The 22,697-nt window shown below is 41.5% G+C and overlaps 1 protein-coding gene across 3 annotated transcripts in view; it reads left to right on the top strand.

The window, feature by feature from the left end:
* Positions 1-3,105: 3,105 nt before the first annotated feature.
* Npr3 (natriuretic peptide receptor 3) overlaps positions 3,106-22,697 on the top strand; it is a 67,496-nt gene continuing 47,904 nt past the window's right edge. Inside the window, exons 1-2 of one of the 3 annotated variants that reach the window (XM_070040988.1) lie at positions 3,106-3,608; positions 15,866-15,988. In XM_070040988.1, the coding sequence (XP_069897089.1) occupies positions 3,500-3,608; positions 15,866-15,988 (232 nt within the window). In that variant the 5' untranslated portion in view covers positions 3,106-3,499. Of the gene's footprint in view, positions 3,609-4,499; positions 5,445-15,865; positions 15,989-22,697 lie in introns of those variants that run through there. The other 2 variants (XM_070040987.1, XM_070040986.1) reach the window with 2 other exon arrangements.

The raw sequence follows: 22,697 nt of genomic DNA, 5'->3' as shown, positions 1-22,697 counted from the left end.
AAGTCATAGACCAGCAATACATTTTCCAGAAATCTTTGTCATGTCCCTTTGTCTCAGAACATTTTCAAAGAAATGAGAAAAAGAAGTTTGGAGTTGATGGAAACCTAAAAGGGTAATAACAGAGAAACTGTTTTCAAAAGAAGCCTTTTCATACTTTCTAATGAAATTGAATCATAAATTTAAATTTAAAAATGCACAATAACTATTATTTGTAGTGCTGGTAAAAAAAACACACATAGACTTATATAATGAAGAACAGGGTCAAATAATAGAGTCTCTACAAGGAAAGCTAAAACCTAGAGGCAAACTTTTAATTTAATTTCTTGCTGTCCCCTGATTTTTCTCCAACTTTTTGAATGATGTCTTCTAAAACATCATCTCAATGTTAAAAATGAAAATCTTCACAGGCATTAAATTACAGGAATGTTTTTGAATTGTGTGGCATGTCCTTTCATCTTTTCTGCCTCTAGGGGGAAGTGTGTTTTCAACATTTCTCTCCAGAAGGTATTTGCTTATGGGTTACAGGCTTCACTGGGGCTTTCTTTAGTGCTGTTTCTGGGATGGCAAAACCAGGGAGACGAGTCCCTTTGAAAAATCTAGATGGGTGCTTACTTTCAAGGTGGCAGCCAAGATACTGCAGGAGAAGGGTTATAGAGACTTCAGAATAGTGGGCAAAAATTCTTTCCACAATATTTCCACTACATTTCAAAGAATCATGGTAGACACCCCATATGGTCTGGCTTTCCTAACTAATAGAAAAACATCTGGGCGTCAATTTTACTTTAAAGAGCTAGAAATAAAATAGTTGAATACTTTATAGAAAACTTGCCCACTCATTTTAGTAGCTTAAAGTTAAAACAATGTTGTGGGGATCTTGATGAAACCACTCGTACATCCTGTAATGCCTATTAATTTCTGCAATATCACCTTTATTAGTAACATCATCTATAGGTTCTCAAATGTCTAATTTTATTTTGTCATATATCCTCATAACTTTCCTTTGTGTTTATTCAACAATTGAAGCCAGAAACATTGTCCTAAAGTTGATGTTCCTTTGAATGCAAAAAAAAAAACTCCAAACAAACAAAAAAACAAACCTATTGCTTTTTTTCCCATGGCAGTGTTTTACCAGATTGAAAGAATCAATATTTTAAAACTGAGTCCAATAGATGAGTTTGCTTAATTTTTATGAGTAAAGTCTTATAAAATTCCATTATAAAATGCTATTTTCAGCTTTACTATAGTATATAGCCTAAAACCTTAGCTATATAGAAGATAAAAACAATGTCTGACTCTTAGAGTCTGTAGCCCAAGCAGGCCTTTATTTGTGATCCTCCTGCTTCAGTTTCCACAGTGCTGATGTTACTTCCTTCTGTAAGTTACAATTTTGATATATCGAATGTTATTATTTAAAGTATGAGCGAGTTTTTATCCCCAACCTTCTTTTATATGGTGTAATAGGTGATACATGCTTTATTTTTAATCCACTCCCAACTTAAAATATTCTCAGATGACAAAGAGGCATTTAAAATGCGTCTTGTAAATTCTTTTGGCCTCAATAATTTTACTAAAGACGGAGACATGTTAGGTGCGGGGGGGGGGGACTTTTAAATGATTTTTTTTTTTACTTAATGGTATTTAGACCAACTTTTTGCAGACTGCAAAATAATCTCATTTGATGGAAAGTACACACGTTCCTGACATTCAGTGTCATATAGTTATATGACTTGGTCGGTCTTTCTATAATCCTATGATATATCTGTTCATTAATTTCTAAGGTGTGTTCTGTCATGGCAAAGGGCAGGAATACCTGGCTTTTAACTTTCTTTTTTCCATTTTGGGGGTTCTTTTCCTCCACGACTTGGCCTTGTGTTCTGTATCAGCAAGTTAGAAGTTGAAAGCTCCTACCCAAAGCCCAAGGGGAGGCCAGGGGCACTCGCCCTAATGTAATCACCCTGCCCTGCTGTTGACCTTCGGCTGAGACTGGGCAGCACAGCGCGTGGGATGGGAGAGGCCTTCATACCCGGTGCCACTGAAACCCCAGACTCCCATGGTAAGCCCACATCACACACTGCAGAATCATATCGCCATTGGCCAGACACTGGGCATACCAGAGAGTAATAGGAAACCTCGGTCTTGTCTCCTGGCAACGGGGTGAAGTCCACTAAGACTCTTGGAATTCGGGATTTAGCTGTTGTCCCGTTGTCTTTTTTTTTCTTAAATAACTATGGTCCTGTAAACAAACCTCTGCCCTCCTAGGAGTTCAGGAAGGATTTAATTGCTATGAAGCGCTAAATCTCAGCAGTGTGTGGATTACGGGTGTAGAATTAAATTTAATGTAGATGACTCTTGGGGTTGGGGTTACTTAGCAGCTCTAATTAAATAAATGAACGTTCTCACAGGAGTTAGAAGCTCTTATTTACAGTGAGGATTTAGGGATCACAGTGCATAATCTTACATCTAAATGACCCCAGAGCATAAATCGTTACCCATAATTGCATTTAGGTGCCAGAAAGCGGGATCCCAGAGAGCTGTTAAGGCCTGGGCCGGTGCCTGGAGTCGGTACATTCTCGGAAACTTCAGTTTGCCTATTTCACAGTCAAAACAAAAAACGAGAGCAAAGGCCTTTGGGGCCTGAGAGTTAAAGCTGGGAAAGGGGTGAGGGGAAAGGAGGAAGTTTCGACCTTGGGCCACCGGGGTGAAGTGTCGGTGCAAGTTTCGGCCGACAGAGGGCGGTAGGTTGAAGACAAATCGAACTTTTGTAGCCACGGAAGCCCAAGTCAAACAGACGAGTATTTCAAACCATTTTTCAATTTATTGTAATTTGCGGGACTTAAGTATCCGAGTTCTCTCGGGCACTGTAGCGTGTGCACGTGACAGATGACTTTGGGGAGGTAACTACGCATAGAGGGTCCAGTTGGTTTCTGACCTGCCCAACGCTGCGCCGCGGACTCCGGCGATGCGCCCTTGGTCTCGGTCACCTCCAAACCTGTTCCACGCCGTCTGCATCTCCATCGCGGTGGTGGCTCCGAGCAGTAGGGGCGCTGGGTGGGCAAGCATGCTCCCTGCAGCAGAGAGCAGGAGAAGCGGATGTGTGGCCGGGCGTTGGGGAGCTGGGAAGCGTGCGTCCCCGCTCCGGGAACTCCGGGGAGGGGGGGGGCTGGCGAAGATAGTCAGCCCTGGGCTAGCAAACAACCTCCACCCCCCCAGAACACCTTAAGGATGATTTTCAAACTTAGTGACACTTCCAGAACCTGAGCCCATTTCCTCCCCGTTTAGGAGCAACAAGTTTCGCTTTCCTGATCTCAGGGAACCCGGAGAGGGTCTGTGCGCGGGGACCTGGCAGCGCCGCCATCGCTGCGCAGCGACTCTGGCTGATGCGGGATCAGTCCCCGCTCTGACCCCCCCCCCATGGTGGGGGGCGCCTACAGAGAAGGGGGGGGGCGAGGAAGAAGGGTGCAGGTAACGCTCCAGACAGCTGGGCTTGCCAGCTCCGAAAATGAGTCTCCGGCATTGGGACCTCGGTCCTTGTTCCCGGACCTGGTTGCGGGGGACCTGGAAGATCAGGTGCGGGACTGGGAAGAAACCTGGCCGGAGGAAGAAAAAAGGTAAGAGCAATCCGAACCTCCGAGGGTTTGCCCTGAAACTACCATCCGCCCCACTCCCGGTTTCCCCGTGTGTGTGTGTGTGTGTGTGTGTGTGTGTGTGTGTGTGTGTGTGTGTGTGTGTGTGTGTGTGTGTGTGCGTGCGTGTGTGCGTGTGTGAAACACATTTCCTCTTGAAAGCTCAGCGCTGGAGAGCCGGTGGCCGGGGAGAGGCGGGGATCAGAGGGGCGCGCGGCCCTGGGCGGGGGTGGGGTGGAGGGTGGGGAAGGGGGGGGTCCCACCCGTGCAGACGTGGGCGGCCGAGGCTCTTAGAACGGGCAGAGTGCCTGCGGAGCGTGGGGAGGGGGTGGGGAGGTGAGGGGCCCCGGGGAGCGGCGGGCGGGGAAGGGGTGCGGGGAGGAGCTCTGATGTCAGAATGTTAATGAGAGGCTCCCCCAGCCCAGCCCCCCACCCCACCCCACCCCACCCCACCCGCTGGAAATACAAGCCCAGCCTCGGCGCGCCATGTGTGGTAACGCGCTCGGCCGCTGCCACGCTATTTAAAGTCGGGCTATGGATCCAGGCACCGGCACGAAATCAATGAGATCAAACGCGAAGGGGCTGACGATGCACCGTCAAATACAAGCACTTGGACAAGTCTAACTTTTTTTTTCCTCCTTTTTCTTTCTTCTTTTTTTCTTTATTTTTATTTTTATTTTTTTTACAAATGCGCTTTCAAAAGCAATCTTAGCAACGCCCAAAATAAGAAGCCACCTCTAAGCCAACTAGCATATGTATAAAGGGAGGGTGACTATATATTTATAATAAGTGTATATGTGTGTGTGTGTGTGTTACCGTCGCACAGGTTTACACTAGGCGAACTTTTTCTATGTAGTTTTATTTTAAACCAGTGACACTGCAGAGAAGGTCTGTTCCTCTCTATCTGTCAGCGCGTTCTGAGAGGGGGTCTATTCTCTGTTCTCGGAGCGCCCAAGGGGGCGCAGGCAGGGACCTCGGCGAAGAAGAGGAGTGGGGAGGAAAAAGGAAGGGTGGGTGGGGGCCCGGGGCGAGCGCCTTCTCGCAGCTCGATGATGTGGTCCACGCCGGTGCTCACTCTCTCCGCGTGCGTGCTGCTGGGCTGGGCGTTGCTGGCCGGCGGCACGGGCGGCGGCGACGGCGGCGGCGGGGGCCCCGGCCCGGGCGGCGGGCGCCGGGAGAGAGAGGCGCTGCTGCCGCAGAAGATCGACGTGCTGGTGCTCCTGCCCCGGGACGACTCGTACTTGTTCTCACTGGCCCGGGTGCGGCCCGCCATCGAGTACGCGCTGCGCAGCGTGGAGGGCAACGGCACCACCACCGGGAGGCGGCTTCTGCCGCCCGGCACTCGCTTCCAGGTGACCTACGAGGACTCGGACTGCGGCAACCGCGCGCTCTTCAGCCTGGTGGACCGCGTGGCGGCGGCGCGGGGCACCAAGCCGGACCTGATCCTGGGGCCGGTGTGCGAGTACGCGGCGGCGCCGGTCGCCCGGCTGGCGTCTCACTGGGACTTGCCCATGCTGTCTGCGGGGGCCCTGGCCGCCGGCTTCCAACACAAGGACGCGGAGTACTCGCACCTCACGCGCGTGGCGCCGGCCTACGCCAAGATGGGCGAGATGATGCTCGCCCTGTTCCGCCACCACCACTGGAGCCGCGCGGCGCTGCTCTACAGCGACGACAAACTGGAGCGCAACTGCTACTTCACCCTCGAGGGGGTCCACGAGGTCTTCCAAGAGGAGGGCCTGCACACGTCTGCCTACAACTTCGACGAGACCAAAGACTTGGACCTGGACGACATCGTGCGCTACATCCAGGCCAGTGAACGAGGTGAGCGCGCGCGGGCCCCAGTGCCCCCCCCCATCCACGACCCTAACTATAACCCAGTGCTCTCCAGGGCCATGCGACCCCAGGGAGGGAGCTCCCTGCGCACGGGGGGCCGGGTGACAGCCACGCCGCCCCTGAGGATCGCCCCGTGGCGGTGGAGGAGGGGGTGCATCTAGAGGGTTCTGGCTCAGTCTGGCTGAGCAGGGGAGTGGCCATCTGGACGGATGGCTTCTCGGTGCCTGGGTATGACAGGTGTCAAACCACGAGGGGCTTCCTTCCTCGCTCCTTCATACCAGCAAGGGGCAGGAGACTAGGGGCGCATTACCAGCGCTCCACTAGCTGAAGGGGCCCGAGACCTAAAGAACTGGTGAACCCCCGTGCAGCGCGCCCGCAGCTGGTGCGCAAGCGTCTCCGGACGCAGTGCAGCTGCGCGCCGCCGCTGCCGCCGCCGCTGAGCTAGCTCGGATACCCCAAGCTTCCCCGCTTGTTCTTTTTATTTATTTGTTTACAACCCCTCCCCCGATTTCTTTTAGGAGCTCATTGTATGATGATTCTTCGCGGTCCCTCCAGGTCCCCTGTGATCCTTTAGAAACAGGCGGCTGTTTCTATTCTGGTTTCTATTCTGAAATGCTTCCTTGGGTCGGGGCCCAGCGACGCTCCTTCCCCAGGGCGCGCTCAGGCACAGCGCGCGCTGAGCTGGCTGGCTGGCCAGAGTCTGCGCGCTCGGGAGCAGCGGGGCGCGGAACCTCCTTTCTGCTTTCTCCTTCAATCGCGAGAGGTTTTGGGATGTTACCTAAACTGGAAAGAGTTCAAGGCTGGGCGTGGTGGCTACTGACTTACAGGTGGTCGCGGATAGGTAATCTGGAACGCCTCCAGTGCTGTCCATTGCACTGTAGGAACTGCGGGAAGGAGGCCTAGGGTCCAGCCTCGAGCCGTTCCTGCCTCTGTGTGGTCGCCCTCGGGGGATTCAGCCCTCAGGGAATCCCGCCACGGTTTCCCTTGGTCATAGTGGAGGTTGGGATGTCTGTGGTACAACCCTGGCACCAAAGTGAGACTCAAGGAGTAGGGAGCTAAGCCAGGTGTGCCAGGCACTACCTAGGAACTGATCTCGGTGTGTTTGTGAGGCCAAGAGCCGAGGGGACAGGTGAGAGCAGGAAGGGGAGACATCGGAGGCGCTGCAGCCACCTCTCGACTTCCAACTTGGCCCGCCGAGGAGCAGGTCCTGGGGATACGTGGCAAGTTTTGAACCTTCACACTCCAGGCTGTCCTCACCAAATCCCTGCTAGCTAAGCAGGCAGGGCGGCTGCTTTGCTTATTGGGGGTGGGGGTGGGGGGTGGAGTGGGAGGTGTTTGTGTTTAACAGCTTGCAAATTTGCCACGTCTGGGCAGAGACCCCAGCCTTCTGCTTTAACCCAGAGCCCAAGAGTTTTTTCAGCTGTAGGCTGAGACTTGGTAGGGCAGGCTGAAGATGGAGGTGTGTCCCCCTCTGGGCAAGATCAGAAATTTGTCAATCCTACCACTGCCGCTTTGCCTTGTTAGTCCCTTTTAGTAGTGGCCCCAGAACTGTGGCCTAAAGACCAGGCCATGGGGATCCGCTTGCCCAGATGAGGTGGTTGCTGAGGACTTGGCTCTGGGAGCATTGCTCCAGGGTGCTAGTGAACCTGGGGGCTGGACCCCACTGCCTCACAGTCTATACCCCGTCACCCTCCACCCAGCCCACCCCATTCAGAGGATTATGTGCATTCTCTGCCAGGTTACTTTTTGTTTTTAAATTTCCTAACTTCATAGATATTCCCAAATTTCTTTGCCTTTTTTCTCTTCCAAGGTTGAAATTAGTGGTGCAAGTTTGCTGGACTGACATGTATTTTACAGGTGATAAGGTGAAGATTTCATTATTCTGTTTTCCAAAACTAATCTCCAATAGATATTTAAAAATATGAAACCAAATAGTTTCACACCTAGGCTGTTTCTTCTATCCCCTGAAATTCCTTGCCCTCTGAAGAGAAATTTGCTTGATCTCAAATTCTCTCAGGAAATCTCCTACAAACACATTGTGACCTACACCAGCATTCATTAACAGTTAGTGGGTTAAGTAGAGATTTGGTGTATGTTTTCAGTAAAGTTTGTGAGTGGCCAGGCCACTCACTGGGTAACAGATCTTGGGCTGTTACTCAGTTGTACCTAGGCTCCTCAGGTAAAGTGGTGATGATATAGACCCACATCTTTCAGATGCTGGAAGGGTTTAATGAGTTAAGCCAGGGAATAAACTCAAAAAACACTAGATTCAAACTGAGATGGCTCAATAAATGAGATGTTTCATTGTGGTAATTATTGTGTGTGCATACATATATGTGTGTGTGTATATGCATATGTGTAACATACATAACGTGCATGTATGAATACACATATACATATATCTGTGCATATGACACACATATATATGTATGTGTGTATATTTATATATATATATATATATATATGCATGTATTTGGTTATAATCACCTCAGCCAGAAAGAAGAGGCCATGGCATGGGGACAGATCTCTTGAGAAGCGTAAGCTTGTGGGTTTGGTGTCTGTATTATGCTCCTTTGTAGCCTGTGTCAGGCTCTGAACTCTGAACCTGGTTTTTTTCTGAAACAAGAAGTCAGATGTGAAGTCAGCTTCATGTCAGATTGGAGATGCTACACTTAATGTAGTTCTTTAAGACCAAATAATGGTTGTTTGGATCTCTTAATTGGTGAAAAATGACAGTACCACCATCTCAAACAATATATGACTAAATTCTCATTTGGCTACATGTTATATTTGAAAGAATAACCAGGGAAAATGAATTATTTTTACCAACCTCTTAGCGATTTACCTTCTAAATCATTAATTCAAAACCTCATTTCCCCTCTCACATTCGTAGCAAATATTAAAACAAACACACCTGAGCATCTGTGGAGGTATATGTCTGTAATTCCAGCATTCAGGAGGCAGAGATAAGAGGATCTATACTTCAAGGACAATTAAACAATGAGATCCTGTCTCATGAATCAAAAACAAACATCATCCAAAGTGGATTTACTTATATAGCTGACTACTGAGCTCAATATTTCCTACTTAATAGTAAATTTCACTGTTTCTGAAGACAGAATTCTTCCTAGCACTGAAAGTCAGTAGCTATTTTGTTCCTGTGCCTTATAAGATAATAGAATTAAAAGTATCCCATATACATTCTTTTCTATAAGAACCCTAATTTCATTCTTTTAGTTATTAAAGTATCATTACTCATGACATCCATAATGATTTTAGACATAAATGTGATTAATCAATACATGCATTTTTAGTAGTCTGAGCTAAATGTGTAGTAATTTTTGAATGGTTGATCTGCAGAATTTTTTCAAGAATCATGATTTAATATAACTAACACAGGACACAGAAAAAACAGTTCTATTGGCTTCAATGTAAGAATCATGGGCCCCTTGGAGTAGATAGAAAATGACAAAAACAAGATGTAATCTGTATGTTGAAAATGGTATCCATTGCTAGGTCATGTAAAAACAGCCAGAGAAACCTCCTTGAAAAAAATTACACTTTATTTTTACTGAAATTAATTATGTAACTGTAAAGTTGAAAAGTCAGAAAATTACATTAGTACCAGGGGAAGTTTCGTGCTCTCTGCTACCCATTTCTGACTTTCCAAAAGCAATCATTTCGAACCCTCAGAGATGTCCCAAAGCTGTTTTCCGTTATTTCTGTAAATTACATGCTACTTTGCACTTTATAATTTTAAGTCTAATCTCTTGGTATCCCAGTGGAAATTATTGTAATTCTCTTCTACTGTATGTTAACTGCACACATACAACTTCTTCTATTTATTCTTCTAATAGGACGATATCAAAATTTTTGGTTAGTTCAGCATTCAGTATCAGTATTATTATTACCTTCTACAAGAACCTTAATTGAGTCAAACAGGCTACTGTGGTGATGGTTGCTTTTTGCCCTGCTTTTTTTGTTGAGGAAAACAAAAACATAACCCTTTCTTTTGTTCCCTTAGGTTCCCATGGACTTACAGTGAACTCATCTTCTAATTCTCTATTTTAAGCCTCTGGGCTGCTTCAGCTTAGTTATTTTCTGGGCATACTGTTACTCTCATTTTTTTCTTCAGTATTTTATTGGGACTTTAGTCACCTCTCTCTTTAGCTAGACCTTTTTCTTGATGTATGCCCTTGTTTTGGTAGAACACACCTTTCAGGAGCTTTCTATGAAAGAATGAATGAAAGCTAAATTTTGAGAACTTTCATAACTGAAAATTTCTGCATTTTAACTTTGACACATAATTATAGAATTTGGGGTTGGAAATCTTTGTATTTTTCTTTCTGAAATTTGACAGCACTACATTTTCTTCTATATTCTGATATTGGTGTTACTCCATTTGAACTGATTTGTACTTTGGACTTTCTGAACATTCTGTCTTTCTGAACATTCTGTCTTTCTGAATATTTTAGAATTTTCTCTTTGCTCTCAATACCCTAATATTTAATTGTACTGTATACTGGCATGAACATTTTGCCCTGTATACTTGGTAAGTTTCCATTTTCCCGGAAGTTCATGTTGTTTTGTTTAATTTGGGAAAATTTTCTTAAAAATTTTCTTGAGTTTTATCCCTTTTATTTTCTCTTTGTAGATGTTTTCCTATTTGGATGTTATAACTGGATATGTCCTTTACTTACTTTTTTCTTATTTACTATCTGTGTTTTTTTGAAAAAAAAGTTTGCTTCAGAATTCCTTATTTGACCACCTTTAAAATGACTATTGAGGTGTTTTTTGTTTTATTTTGTTTTGTTTTGTTTTGGGGTCCGGTCGTGGGGTCTGAACTCAAGGCCTGTGTGCTGTTCCTCAGCTCTTCAGCTCAAGGCTAGTGCTCTACCACTTGAGCCACAGCGCCACTTCCAGCTTTTTTCTTTTTGCTTATGTGGTGCTGAGGAATTGAACCCAGGGCCTCAGGCATGCAAGGCAAGCGTTCTACCACTCAGCCACCTTCCCAGCCCCTATTGAGGTGTTTTTATTATTATTATTATTATTATTATTATTATTATTATCATTATTATTATTATTTGTTATCACATTCTCAGCTTGAAGGATGTGGCACCCTTTGCCACAATCTCCATTTCCGCCTTCCAAGTTAAGACTTAAATGGAACATGGGTATGAGAGTCAGAAGGATAATCTGCAATTTTATTGCTGTTGTTATTGTTGACACTGATTGAAGAACATGCATTTGTACCTGTTGCCTAGAGCATCTGTTCATTATTTTTCTTCCTCCCAGATTTAGACAGTTACAGAGAGTGTCTTTCAGCTTCAGGCCCCTTACCACATATCAGAAGTAGCCCACAGAGCACACTCTTTATACTTCTCCAAGAGGAAGAATGAACAGAACCCAGCGGGCTCAGAGCTTTCTTTTAGACTATTCACTGTGCTTCCTCTTGTTGGGGTAGCCAAAGCTCCTTGATTGACAAAGAATGCTTACCCTTTAGAACTTGTTCAGATGGGAATCTAAGAGTAAGGAAAGGGAATCCCTCTAACCCTGCCTGGAATGTGCTTAAGTCTCTGGATGGGCAGCTAGAGCCTTTCCTTACACTTACCCCCTTTGATGTTATCAGAATGATTGCAACAACATGTTGCAATATGGAGAAGCCACTTGCAGAAGACAGTGTGACCATGGATGGGAAAGATGATATTGGACATCATAAGTGAATGTAGAGTAGGATGGAGAGTCCATCTAGAAACACTTACCATCGTGCCATCATATCCTCTTTCAGAGGCCTAGTACATTGACAAAAAATGAATATTTATATATTTAAATATACTTGGATGCAACAGGGGCTGTCTTCAACGACCTCTATCTAGGCAGTTTGCTGCTACAGTGTTTCTTTGCCAGTCTCACCAACTGTTGGCAGTGCCAGCAGCTATATTTCTCCTAAGCCCCCCACATACATCTCACTCAGCTCCACATTCTAAGAGCTGTATTCAAATCTGTTTATGTCACTTGCTCATTAAAGTTAGTGATTTAGGTATTATATACATTGATGAAAATTAAGTGGGAACAGAGAACTATTTCAATGAAAACAATTTTAAACCTTTTGATAGATTGGATAAAGGCACATTGCCAGAAATACTTGCTGTTTAATTAGGCATGAAGGAGAGACAAGCATAAAACATTGAAGGACTGTCGGACAAAGCTAAGATTCTATACTCTGGTTTTGCCAGTGTCATTGAATGTTTGCTTCAAGTTGAACTGAAACCAGATGACAGTGTGCACGATGGGTTTGCTTTATTCAAGAAAGACATTGCTCCGACCATGTACTTGGAAATTCAGATTTCCATTTGAAAGTAAACAACATGTTCAATCCAAAATACCTGGGATGAAGAATAAAGTCTACACAGACAGATGAATGCTGCTCTCTAATGCTCTTGCTCAGTCTAAGTGCATATTCACTTTGAACGATGGACTTAGTGGTAATAGTAACAGGGGAGAAGGGAGAGACCAGGTGAAAACAGGAGTAGTACAAAACTTAGTGATGGGTAGCATCCATCCAGGATTTAAGGAAATGTATGCTCTTGTGTTTGGACATGGGTGATGATAGGTGATAAATGGATGATTATGTTGATCAAGTCCTGGTGTGTTGGGACACCTCAATCCTCCAACTGATTTTCCTGATTGTCATTTGATTCTCCACTTAACAAGTCCAGATACAAAACGTGTGGCAACAGTATATTTATAGCCATTCTTGTTCCCGTGGAATTCTGGTAATATGAAGTCTAGAGTATCTACGTGTAAGTACCTGGTGTAGGTTATCAGGAACTGCCCCTCAGCCATGGCTCTACTCTGTATGTGGACAGAATCAGGTTCTTCATGTGGGGATTGAGAAGTAGACCCTGGGCTATGAGCATGTGGTCAAAAAAAATGACAACACAGCTTCATAGATAGCCTTTCAGGCCTTTCTAGATCCTCTAAGAGATGCTATTCTTGGAATCCATATTCTTCAATAGTACAGCCTCAGCCCCTTGGCTGTTTTGGTGGGATAGCTTGGCTGTGTTTTTCACTGAAGGAACTAGAACAAAATTAGATCAAAACAAGGGACTAGATTCTAAGGAATATTTAAGAGTTTCTTCAAGAACTTTCTTCCCAAGGCAGTAATTATTTACTGCAAGTATATACATTTCCAAGCAGACACAACTACTCCCATAGTTAAGATCTTTAGGGTTATTTTTTGTGTTATTATTATACTAATATTTAAGAATCCTGTTCATTAGGGCTATTCCCATGTACACAGAGCCCTTTTGAGGTAGGTCCTCTTGGTCTATAGCTCAGGATGACCTTGAACACATGCTCTTCTTCTTGTTTATTTGCCTGATACTGGGTTTTCAGGCATGCCACACTATGCCTTGCTTCCTTGGAGGCCTTTTGTAGTAAGAAATGTCAGAGTCATGACATGACACTGTTGTGTTAACTTTTGTAGTAAATGAACTATCAACAGGAGACCAGCCTTCCTTGCAGAATGCCAAGGCCTTTTAAACACAGTCTGCAGTTTGTTTTCCATCTTTCAGCACCCATACTTTTACAAAGAGCATACACATCTTGGAGAGCTGGCATGAATCATGATAACGCAATTTATAGCACCCAGGTCTCTGTGGTTTTCTTTCTCCGTTTTATGCTGTGTGTGTAGCAAATACAGTGGTCCTGGTCATAGAGCCTGTGAGCCAACAGCCATTAGATTGACTGGACAGTGGCCAACTCCCCACTTCATTCCAGCCTGTGTCATTCTTAGGTCACAAGCAGCAATCTCTGAAGCTGTCTAAAGCCTCTCAAATCCAATAGTCAGGCTATAAACTGAGAGAGAGAGAGAGAGAGAGAGAGAGAGAGAGAGAGAGAGAGAGAGAGAGAGAGAGAGAGAGAGAGAGAGAGAGAGAGAGAGAGAGAGAGAGAGTGAGAGAGTGTATGCATGTGTACTGGAATCTTGTTATCTATTTTCTCTTTCTGTTGAGACAACTCAACAGAAACTCTGCATTTACTTTCAAATGCAGATAGTGGAGAGCCAGCACTCACTGATTTCCCAGAGCAATGTTCTCTCTAAACCCAGTGAGTTTTCTTTTTCAGGAATGCGTATGTACCATGCTATTAAGTATGTGAAGCTGTTGATGCTCTTCCTTGTCTTATATTAGGAAAACATAGCACCTAAAAAATTTTAATTGTATTTTTAAAATTATTTTGTAATAGTTTTACACTTTTGTTAAAGCTTTAGGAAAATACAAAGGACTATTAATAATTTTCACCCAGATGTTCACCAATAATTAATATTTTGCCATATTTGCCTTAACAATTTAAATCCCTCACCTCTCTTCTGGTATCCTCTATCCATACCTATCTACCCATGTATCTTGCATTTTATTTTATTTTGTTTTGTTTTTGTCCAAAATACATTCTAGAATTCCTTGCTCTCTCTCTCTCTCTCTTTTTAACGGTAGTAATACTGGGCCTTGAGATCTTGTTTGGCTTTTTCATTCAATGCAGGTGCTCTTCCATTTGAATCACATCTCCATTTCTGCATTTTGTATTGTTTTGAGACTTTACCTTGAACTTGGAATTCTTCTACCTCAGTTTCTCCAGAGCAGAGATTATGGATACATACCACCACACTTGACTGTCTGTCTATCTATCTATCTATCTATCTATCTATCTATCTATCTATCTATCTATCTATCTACAATATATGTACACATACACACATATATTTATGAGATAATACTATCTTATGAATCATTTGAGAGTAATTACAGGATCATGCTTCTTTTAAACATTTATGAACATTTATGTTCACTACATATTCATAAGATTAGTAAGAAAAGCAAGAAATTTAATACAAACACTTTCTACTCTCTCATTTATAAACCTTACATTTTATTAGCTGACACAATACCATTTATATACAAAACTTTTATTTACTTTTTTTTGCCAGTCCTGGGTCTTGAACTCAGGGCCTGGACACACTGTCCCTGAGCTTCTTTTGCTCAAGGCTAGCAGTCTACCACTTGAGCCACAGCGCTCAAGGCTAGCACTCTACCACTTGAGCCACAGCACCACTTCTACCTTTTTCTGTTTATGTGGTACTAAGGAATTGAACCCAGGGCTTCATGCATGCTAGACAAGCACTCTACCACTAAGCCACATTCCCAGCCCTTATTTACTTTTTTTAAGGTCTAATATCCAATTAAGTATTACACATAGCATTAAGCTTTTCTTAAGTCTCCTTCAGCCTAGAACATTTTGTCACCCTATTCTTGTTTTTCATGAGCTCAATGACTTTAAAGAGCTTAAACCAATGACTCTGATGTCCCCTGAGCTGGGCTTGCGGGTACTTCCCCCTGCTACATGCATATCACCCTTGTAGACTTTCTGGTGGTTGGTAGGTATCCATCAGGAGGTTGGTGAGTTTATGCTCACATGGCTGGTGTTGTTGGCTCCTACCACCTTGTCCAGGGCTGTCTAGGGTTTTCTATAGTAAAGTTACTATTTTTTCCTTTGTGATTTCAGTACACAAACTTTTATCTGTATGGCTTTCAGTTAGTCACAACCAACCATGGGCTAGAAATATTGTATGGAAATTTTCACAAATAAACAGTTCATAAATTTTCAATTACTTTTTATGGAATATGCTGTCTTGTTTTATTGTTAGTTATTATTCATCTCTGCTGTGCCTAATTTATACATTAAACTTTATAACATGTATGTATATTTAGGGAAACACAAAAGTTATAAAGTTCTTGAATCTACTCAATATAGCCTTGTAGTTAAATGAGAACTACCATAAAAGGTAGATTGTGAGTAGATATTTCAGAACTGTGTAAATTCTCTTTTCTGTGTCTTCTGCTTTTTGTGGCGTTTTTTTTGTTTGTTTTTGGCTGGTTGTGGGACTTGAACTCTGGGCCTGGGCGCTGTCCCTCAGCTCTTCAGCTCAAAGCAGTGCTCCACCACTTGAGCCACAGCACCACTTCTGTTTTCTGGTGATTAATTGGGGATAAGAGTCTCACAGACTTTCCTGCCTGGACTGGCTTTGAGCTGAAATCCTCAGATCTCAGCTTCCTGAGTAGCTTGGATTACAGCATGAGCCACTGGCACCCGGCACTGGTGGCTTCTTTTAAACATTTTTTTATGTTATTTTAAAGGTGATATACAGTTACCTAAGTCAGGTAAAGAATACATTTCTTTTTGTACAATGTCATCCTTTCCCTCACTCTCTCCCAATTTGTCTCTTCTGGCTACTCCCACAAATGGTACAGTTTCAACATAGTTCCCAGTGAGCACCATTTGTTCACCCTTTCTTGGTGGCTTCTTGACTGCTACTATGGGGTAATTCATGTGTTTCTTGTCCTTCTCTCCAGTGGTGATCATGTGTGCCAGTGGTGACACCATCCGGAGCATCATGTTGGCAGCGCACAGACATGGCATGACCAGTGGAGACTACGCCTTCTTCAACATTGAACTCTTCAACAGTTCTTCCTATGGTAACTACCGCCAGCTTCCCAGACTGCTGCAAATGTGCCAAAGGGTGGGGAGAGGAAAAACTAAAGATTTGAGTTATTTCCATAAGTGTGATTTTCCTAATCCAAATTTGTAAATGAGTGATTCTGAGCACTCACACAGTATCTCTAATTTCACAACCCACTCCTGTACTCCACAGGATCTTAAAGGCAGGCAAAGACCCCTTGCCCAGTGCTTTTCTATTGAAGATTGCTATCATCATGGTGGACTATCAAAATAATTTTAGTCAGAGTGAGGAGACTATCAATAAAAGAATGAATAAACTAGAAAATTGCATAATAGAACAGAACATGCTAAGGTATGATGGTTAGCACCTGAATTATTTCATAATACTTTTATTTTGCCAGTACCACTGCATGTATGTTTTTATGCACACATAGATTTATAATGTGTTGCAATGTGAAGTCACTATTACTATAAATAGAGGTAAAAACATTTGAAGTCATTGCTCAGAACCCCCTTTCTTCCAGATAATCACATATTCAGCATCTTCTTTATAGACCCATAAAAGTTGCTAACATACAGGGTTGACATCATCATTGATTCCTTATAATAGATCTGGGGATGTTTCTTGTGATGAGGGAATGTTTAAAGAGCTCATCATAATCACTGATACAAAGCATTGTCCACCCCTAACTTAAGACTTTCTCTGAAGTAGACAATTGAAGGCCATAGAACATTAGCCTGCATGCTGGTTGCTCAAAGCTGCACCGTTCAGTGTATAGATCACAAATGGTATGTTTATGCTGAACTCCACTTCCAAGTTCTTGCTGATGACATGTAGTTAGACAAGATCCAAACCTTCAAGCATTAGCTCTGGTTTCCTGTCCAGATATCCTGGCTTAGTTAAGCCGTAGATCACTCTGTATACACAGATAATATAATACACTTTTCATGGGGGTTCAAGAAAAGTTGGTAAAACAAGAGTAGCCACTGCTTCCTGTAGTGGATACAACTAGAGATTTGAGACTTGCAAACTAAATACTATATTTTACCTTCCTTGCTGCATGATGGTCTTTTCCCTTATTGCAGCACTGGAATGTTGGTTCTTCTCCCTCTTTCTGTCATATCCTTCTCCCTCTCTCTCCCACCTAGTCTTTCTCCTTCCCATCTCCTTTTCATTCCCTACTGTCCCTCTTGTGTTTTGACTGAGAGTTTTGATATAGAACACAAGGTGGCTTTGAGCTTGTGATGCTCCTGCTTTTCGTTTCCTGAGTGTTAATGGCAACTAGAGGCTTGCACCACCATGCCCAGCCTGGATGTACTTCCTGACCTAAGATCAGAATGTGATGGCATTCGTGGCAGCAGCATTGAGTTCTTTAACATAGGAATTGAGATGGCTAAAAGCAGAAAACATTTCATTCTGAGTTTTACAGGGTAGCAAATGAGTTCAGTGCACATGATAACTAGGCAATCACATTTAGCATATGCATTCATGTGCATTGTTCACCTAATACAAAAAGTGCAAGCATTGGATACTTTCATCCATAAATAACTTTTCCTTGTTGATTGAAGTGAATAAATATTGCAGTTAATTGAAATGCATAAATATTACAATGGATTTATGGGAAAATAGGCTATTATTCTGTCAGCCAGATACAAAGAACATTGATAATTTTCAGAAATATGTACCTTCTGTCATATATACATATTTTTTACAAAAATATTACAAAAATAGTCATATTATTTATAGTTTCACTGAATAACAATCTATAATGTTGACATGCCACCTTAAGCAACATTATTTCTCAGTGTTCACATTGCTCCAAACTTTTTGCTATTAAGAACAATGAGCATGTGCCCAGACATTTACTTACATATTTAGATGAAAGGGCAGTACTATGTGAGATGAATTTCTGAAAGTAGAGTTGCTGGCTCAGAGGTCATAGGCATTTAAGTTCTGCTTTTGCTTAGAACAGGGAATTCAACCCAGTGTTTCACCCTGGTTAGCTAGTCAAGCACTCTACCACTGAGCCACATTCCCATTTTCCATGTTTTTTGTTTTGTTTGTTTTTGATTTTTGTTTTTGAGATATAGTCTTGCTAATTTTATCTGGGCTGACCTTTAACTCTTGAATACCTCTGCCTCCACCTCCTCAGTAGCTGGGACTATAGAGGAATATTAACTTTGATTACCAAGTTGCTTGATAAAGAGATATACAAATTTATACATTTTTGACAATGTATAAGATTGTTTATCCTCCTACATTTTAATCCACCACCCGTAATCTCGCTCTGTGCACTTATTTGAACATCTCTATGTCTATAAATGAAATCCTGAAGTTTTCTTTTTTCAAAATACTCATTTGTAAATTAACTGTTAAATTTCAATAACATAAGATTAACTACTTTGGTGTAAACAATTTTGTGGCTCTTACTGCATTCGCAGTGCTTGTATGATCACTACCTTTTAAATTTATGTTATTTTAGTTTACAAATCACAATTATTTTGCACTTATAAAATATAACATGGTGTTCTGACATGTATATGTACAATGTGCAGTGATTGAGTCAAATGAACGAATATACTCTTTACCTCATTTACTTGGTATTTTTGTGGTGATACATTTCAAATTTGCTTTCTTGGTTATTTTTAAACAAATATTTACATTCTGCACCATTTTTTGAAATTATTTTAGGTTGGTATTCATATTCTTATGATTCATGATATTTTCCTGTTATAACTGGAATTATATAGAAAAGCAATTAATTACTTTTATCTATTTATTTACTTTATAAGAAATATACTACATCTTCTGATAAAATAGGTTTTTAAAATTATTTTCACACAGTAATTGCAGCCTTGATCCAACTTGATGGTTATAATCTTATTTTGTATTCTTTTATTATTACATTGCCAAGAGTCTTAAGAATAATATTGTATAGCAGTGGTGATAATTTCTTACTTCTTTCCTTGGTGAAGATGTTAAAGTATATTTTTAGTCCTCATATAATGATTATGACTTTAAAAATCAAGAAAGTGTATTTTCTCAGATGTATTTGATCTATTCTTTTTATAAATTTCCTAATACTGAGTTGTCAAAATGCTATTAGAATTAAGTGTATTCTATTGTGATTGCTTTTAGACATATTGCTGCATTTAAGTTCTTCATATTTTTGTATAGGATTTGAATCCATAGTCATGAGTAAGATTAGAAAAGAATGTTGTTGCCTAAAGATTATTGCTAGATTTGAATGTCAGGTTTACATTAGCTTTGTAGCATTAATTGGGACTTTCCACTGTTTTCCATGCTCAGTTACATATCATAGGAGTATTTCTTGAAATATGGAAACAATGAAATGGTACATTTGGACTTTGTCATTTTTAGAGTAATTGTTAGAAAACTTGTTTTAACCCTTTTTATTTTGAAGTAACTTTTAGACTTACCGAAAATTTGCAAAAATAATAGAGTCTGTGTATTTGTTTTACCAAGTTTCCTCCAATGTTGACAAACAATCAGACTACATTTCATCAAGATAGCAAAAGTAACATTGGTATAACACTACTAACTAACCTGTGGGTCTTACTTGAAGATTTTCACCTTCCTTCCTTCTTATTTTGTTCTAGGATTGAAGCTCGGGATTTGTATTAGAAACTGTATCCCCTCTAGTCTATGATAGTTTCTCAGTCTTTCTTTTGACACTTTCTTTTTTTTGATACAATTTTTCATCCATGTGTTGTATTTTAGGAGGTGCTTTGGAGGTAGTCTAAATAAATTATAGATAATAAATATGATAAGTAAAACAAAAGTTGTATCCTGCATTATACAATTTTAAGCAATGCAGGCAACTTGGGCAAGGGGAAATATATATATCCTATCAAGTCCTCAAGTCATCTGCAGAAATGTAGCATAAAGGTTGGGTGCAGGTGGATGATGCCTGTAATCCTCATCATGATTCAAATCTAGCCAGGGCAGGAAAGTCTATTAGACTCGTATCTCCAATTATCCACTAAAAAGCCAGAAGTGGAGTTGAGGTTCAAGTGTTAGAACACCAGTCTTTAGCACAAAAGCTTAGGAACAGCACCCAGGACCCAAATTCAAGCCCCAGGACCAGCACAAAAACATTTAGCATACACATTTTATTAAAATGTAAGTCATAAAATGGATGTAATAAATACAATAGTCCTTTGACACTTTTGACAGACTCATTTTTTTTATAGAAAGTCTCAATATCTGGTATTTTCCATGATAAGACTGAGTTTATGCTTTTTAAAAAAAATTAGTAAAAGTGATGTCACATCCCCCTGGGGGTAGAATACCTGTGCATAAGAAGTTGTATCTAGATGAATTATTACTGGTGGCTTGGGCAACATTTTTTTGTTGTTGTTGTTGGTCGTGGGACTTGAACTCTGGGCCTGGGCGCTGTCCCTCAGCTCTTCAGCTCAAGGCGAGCGCTCTACCACTTGAGCTACAGTGCCACTTCTGGTTTTCTGGTGGTTTATTGGAGATAGGAGTCTCACAATCTCTTCTGCCCGGGCTGGCTTTGAACCGCGATCCTCAGATCTCAGCCTCCTGAGTAGCTAGGATTACAGGCGTGAGCCACCAGCGCCCGGCCTTGGGCAACATTTTAAAAGTTACTTTCCCACAAGTTTTGTCTTTCTGAAATTAAATTTCTTGAACATTTAATTGCAAAAAGTTAGAAAGTGTTCTTATGCAATGTGATGTGTTTGTTAAATTGCTTTACCTTTTTCACTAGGCTGCTTAAACTTGGGGCTCTGGCATTAATGCATGAAAGGCTGAGCCATATTCTAGTTCTTAACAGTAGGAGCTAAGAGTTAATAACTTACTCCTTAATCCTGGCCACATGATTTCACCATGCCTTCCTCTGCAATCCTTAGTTTCCTCTAATGACATGATAGTACTTTAAGATATCAGGCAAACTTCTTGAAACATAATAATTATTTAATAAATGTTAGTCCTATTCATGATTAGTCTACTATTAGTTAACTTTGCTTATAGTACTTTAAAAACTCTTAGTGAGGTTTGTAAACTTTTTGTCATAGAATTAGCCAACATTTAGCTAATATATATACATTTAGCTAAGATATATTATTATATATGTTATATAATATTTAATATATATTAGGATATTAGGAATTAAATCTACATACACGTCACTGAGACTCTCAATTCTAGTGACTGAAACAAATGCAGATGTTTATTCTTTCACTGAAATTATTTTAGAAGTGAAAAGTCCAAGGGAGGAATGGAGTTCCATAAACATCACTGGGACACAAACCTCTTTCCTGTGTTCCCTCAACCTTAGTGCCAAGGTTCATTCTCAAGATCAAAAACGGCGGCCAAGATTTTAGGGATTATTATGCAATTACAGGCAAACTAGGGGAAAGACAATGGGTTAAAAGAGATCTTCCCAGGTGACTTGGTTCTGTTTGACAGTTTCCCTTGGAAACCCCAAGTCATTAACTTCTGGTTACATAAGATTGATTCTTCCTGGTTGCAACAGGGGTCAGGGATTGCATACCCCTGTCTAGCCTCACTGACACTCTAAATCAACTTGGAAATTTAGTAGTGTAGAAGAAGGGAAATGAATGTAGGAACATACCAATGTGTATCTTCTTGATGTTAAAAAAAAAGCACCTTTATCCTAGGAAGAAGAAGCAATAAATGGAATTATATGTTAGGCGGTCACCTGAACCAAAGTTCTCATGTGTCACTAGTCACCAGGAAAGATTTTGAGATTTTTATACCTTAATATTTAAGTACATGATTATGAAAAGTTTCTTAACTTCTTCTTTCCCTATGTTTCCTTATAGCACAACCTATTCCTATTCTAGAGAAAGGCCTCTACTTTCATCAATATTTGCTTGATATTGGAGTTTTAGACATATTAATGTGTCCAGTTTACAGATGATTAGGTTGTTTGATCTTAATGAACACTGAGGATATGTTTCCAGATTTATCTAAACTATATTGTTATAGGCCTTTAGAGCATAATATATCATGAGGAATTCAAGTGACTGAAAATAGGGTTAAGCCGAGGTGCTGATGGCTCACTCTTGTAATCCAAGCTATTAGGAAGCTGAGATTCGAAAATCAAGATTCAGAGCTAGCCTGGAAAGAAATATCTATGAGATTCAATCCCTAATTAACCAGCAAAATATTGGGTTAGAGGTGTGACTCACATGTAGAGCTCCAGCTGTGAGTAAGAGTTTGAGGCTCTGAGTTCAAGCCTTGGTACTAGTATATACACAAATAAAAATTAAAAGGTAGGTTTGAAAATTTTAGAGGGAAAATTTTAGAGTAATACAGGGGATCAATTTGCTCAAAACATGTGTAAGCATGTATGGAACTATTTCAGTGAAATCTCTTTGTACCATTAATATACACCATTAAAACATCTAGAGAGGAAACAATAGATTAAAAAAGTCTAGAGAGGGAAGATGACCTATTTCCCCATAGAGTTTTTAAGAGTCTATTGGTATTATCAACCATTGGCATTACTTTCTTAGAATGTAAGTTAGTGGATATCACTCTACAGATGATAGTCTAAGCCAACCTGAGAAATTCCATCTCCCTTTCCAGTGATCTCTTCAGAGAAGAAAATACACTCAATCTGAGACTTTTTCCCTCCTTCTTAGTCAGTTGCTCAACATCATTGTAAGAGTATGACATTAATAACCACTCTGCCTCAAGATCACCACAGGCTTTCT

This window comes from Dipodomys merriami, unplaced genomic scaffold (genome assembly GCF_024711535.1).
Source record: "Dipodomys merriami isolate MVZ:Mamm:240054 unplaced genomic scaffold, mDipMer1.0.p SCAF_30, whole genome shotgun sequence".
NCBI classification, from domain to species: Eukaryota; Metazoa; Chordata; class Mammalia; order Rodentia; family Heteromyidae; genus Dipodomys; species Dipodomys merriami.
The sequence above is the reverse complement of the archived record's forward strand: the minus strand, read 5'-3'. Positions and strand labels throughout refer to the sequence as shown.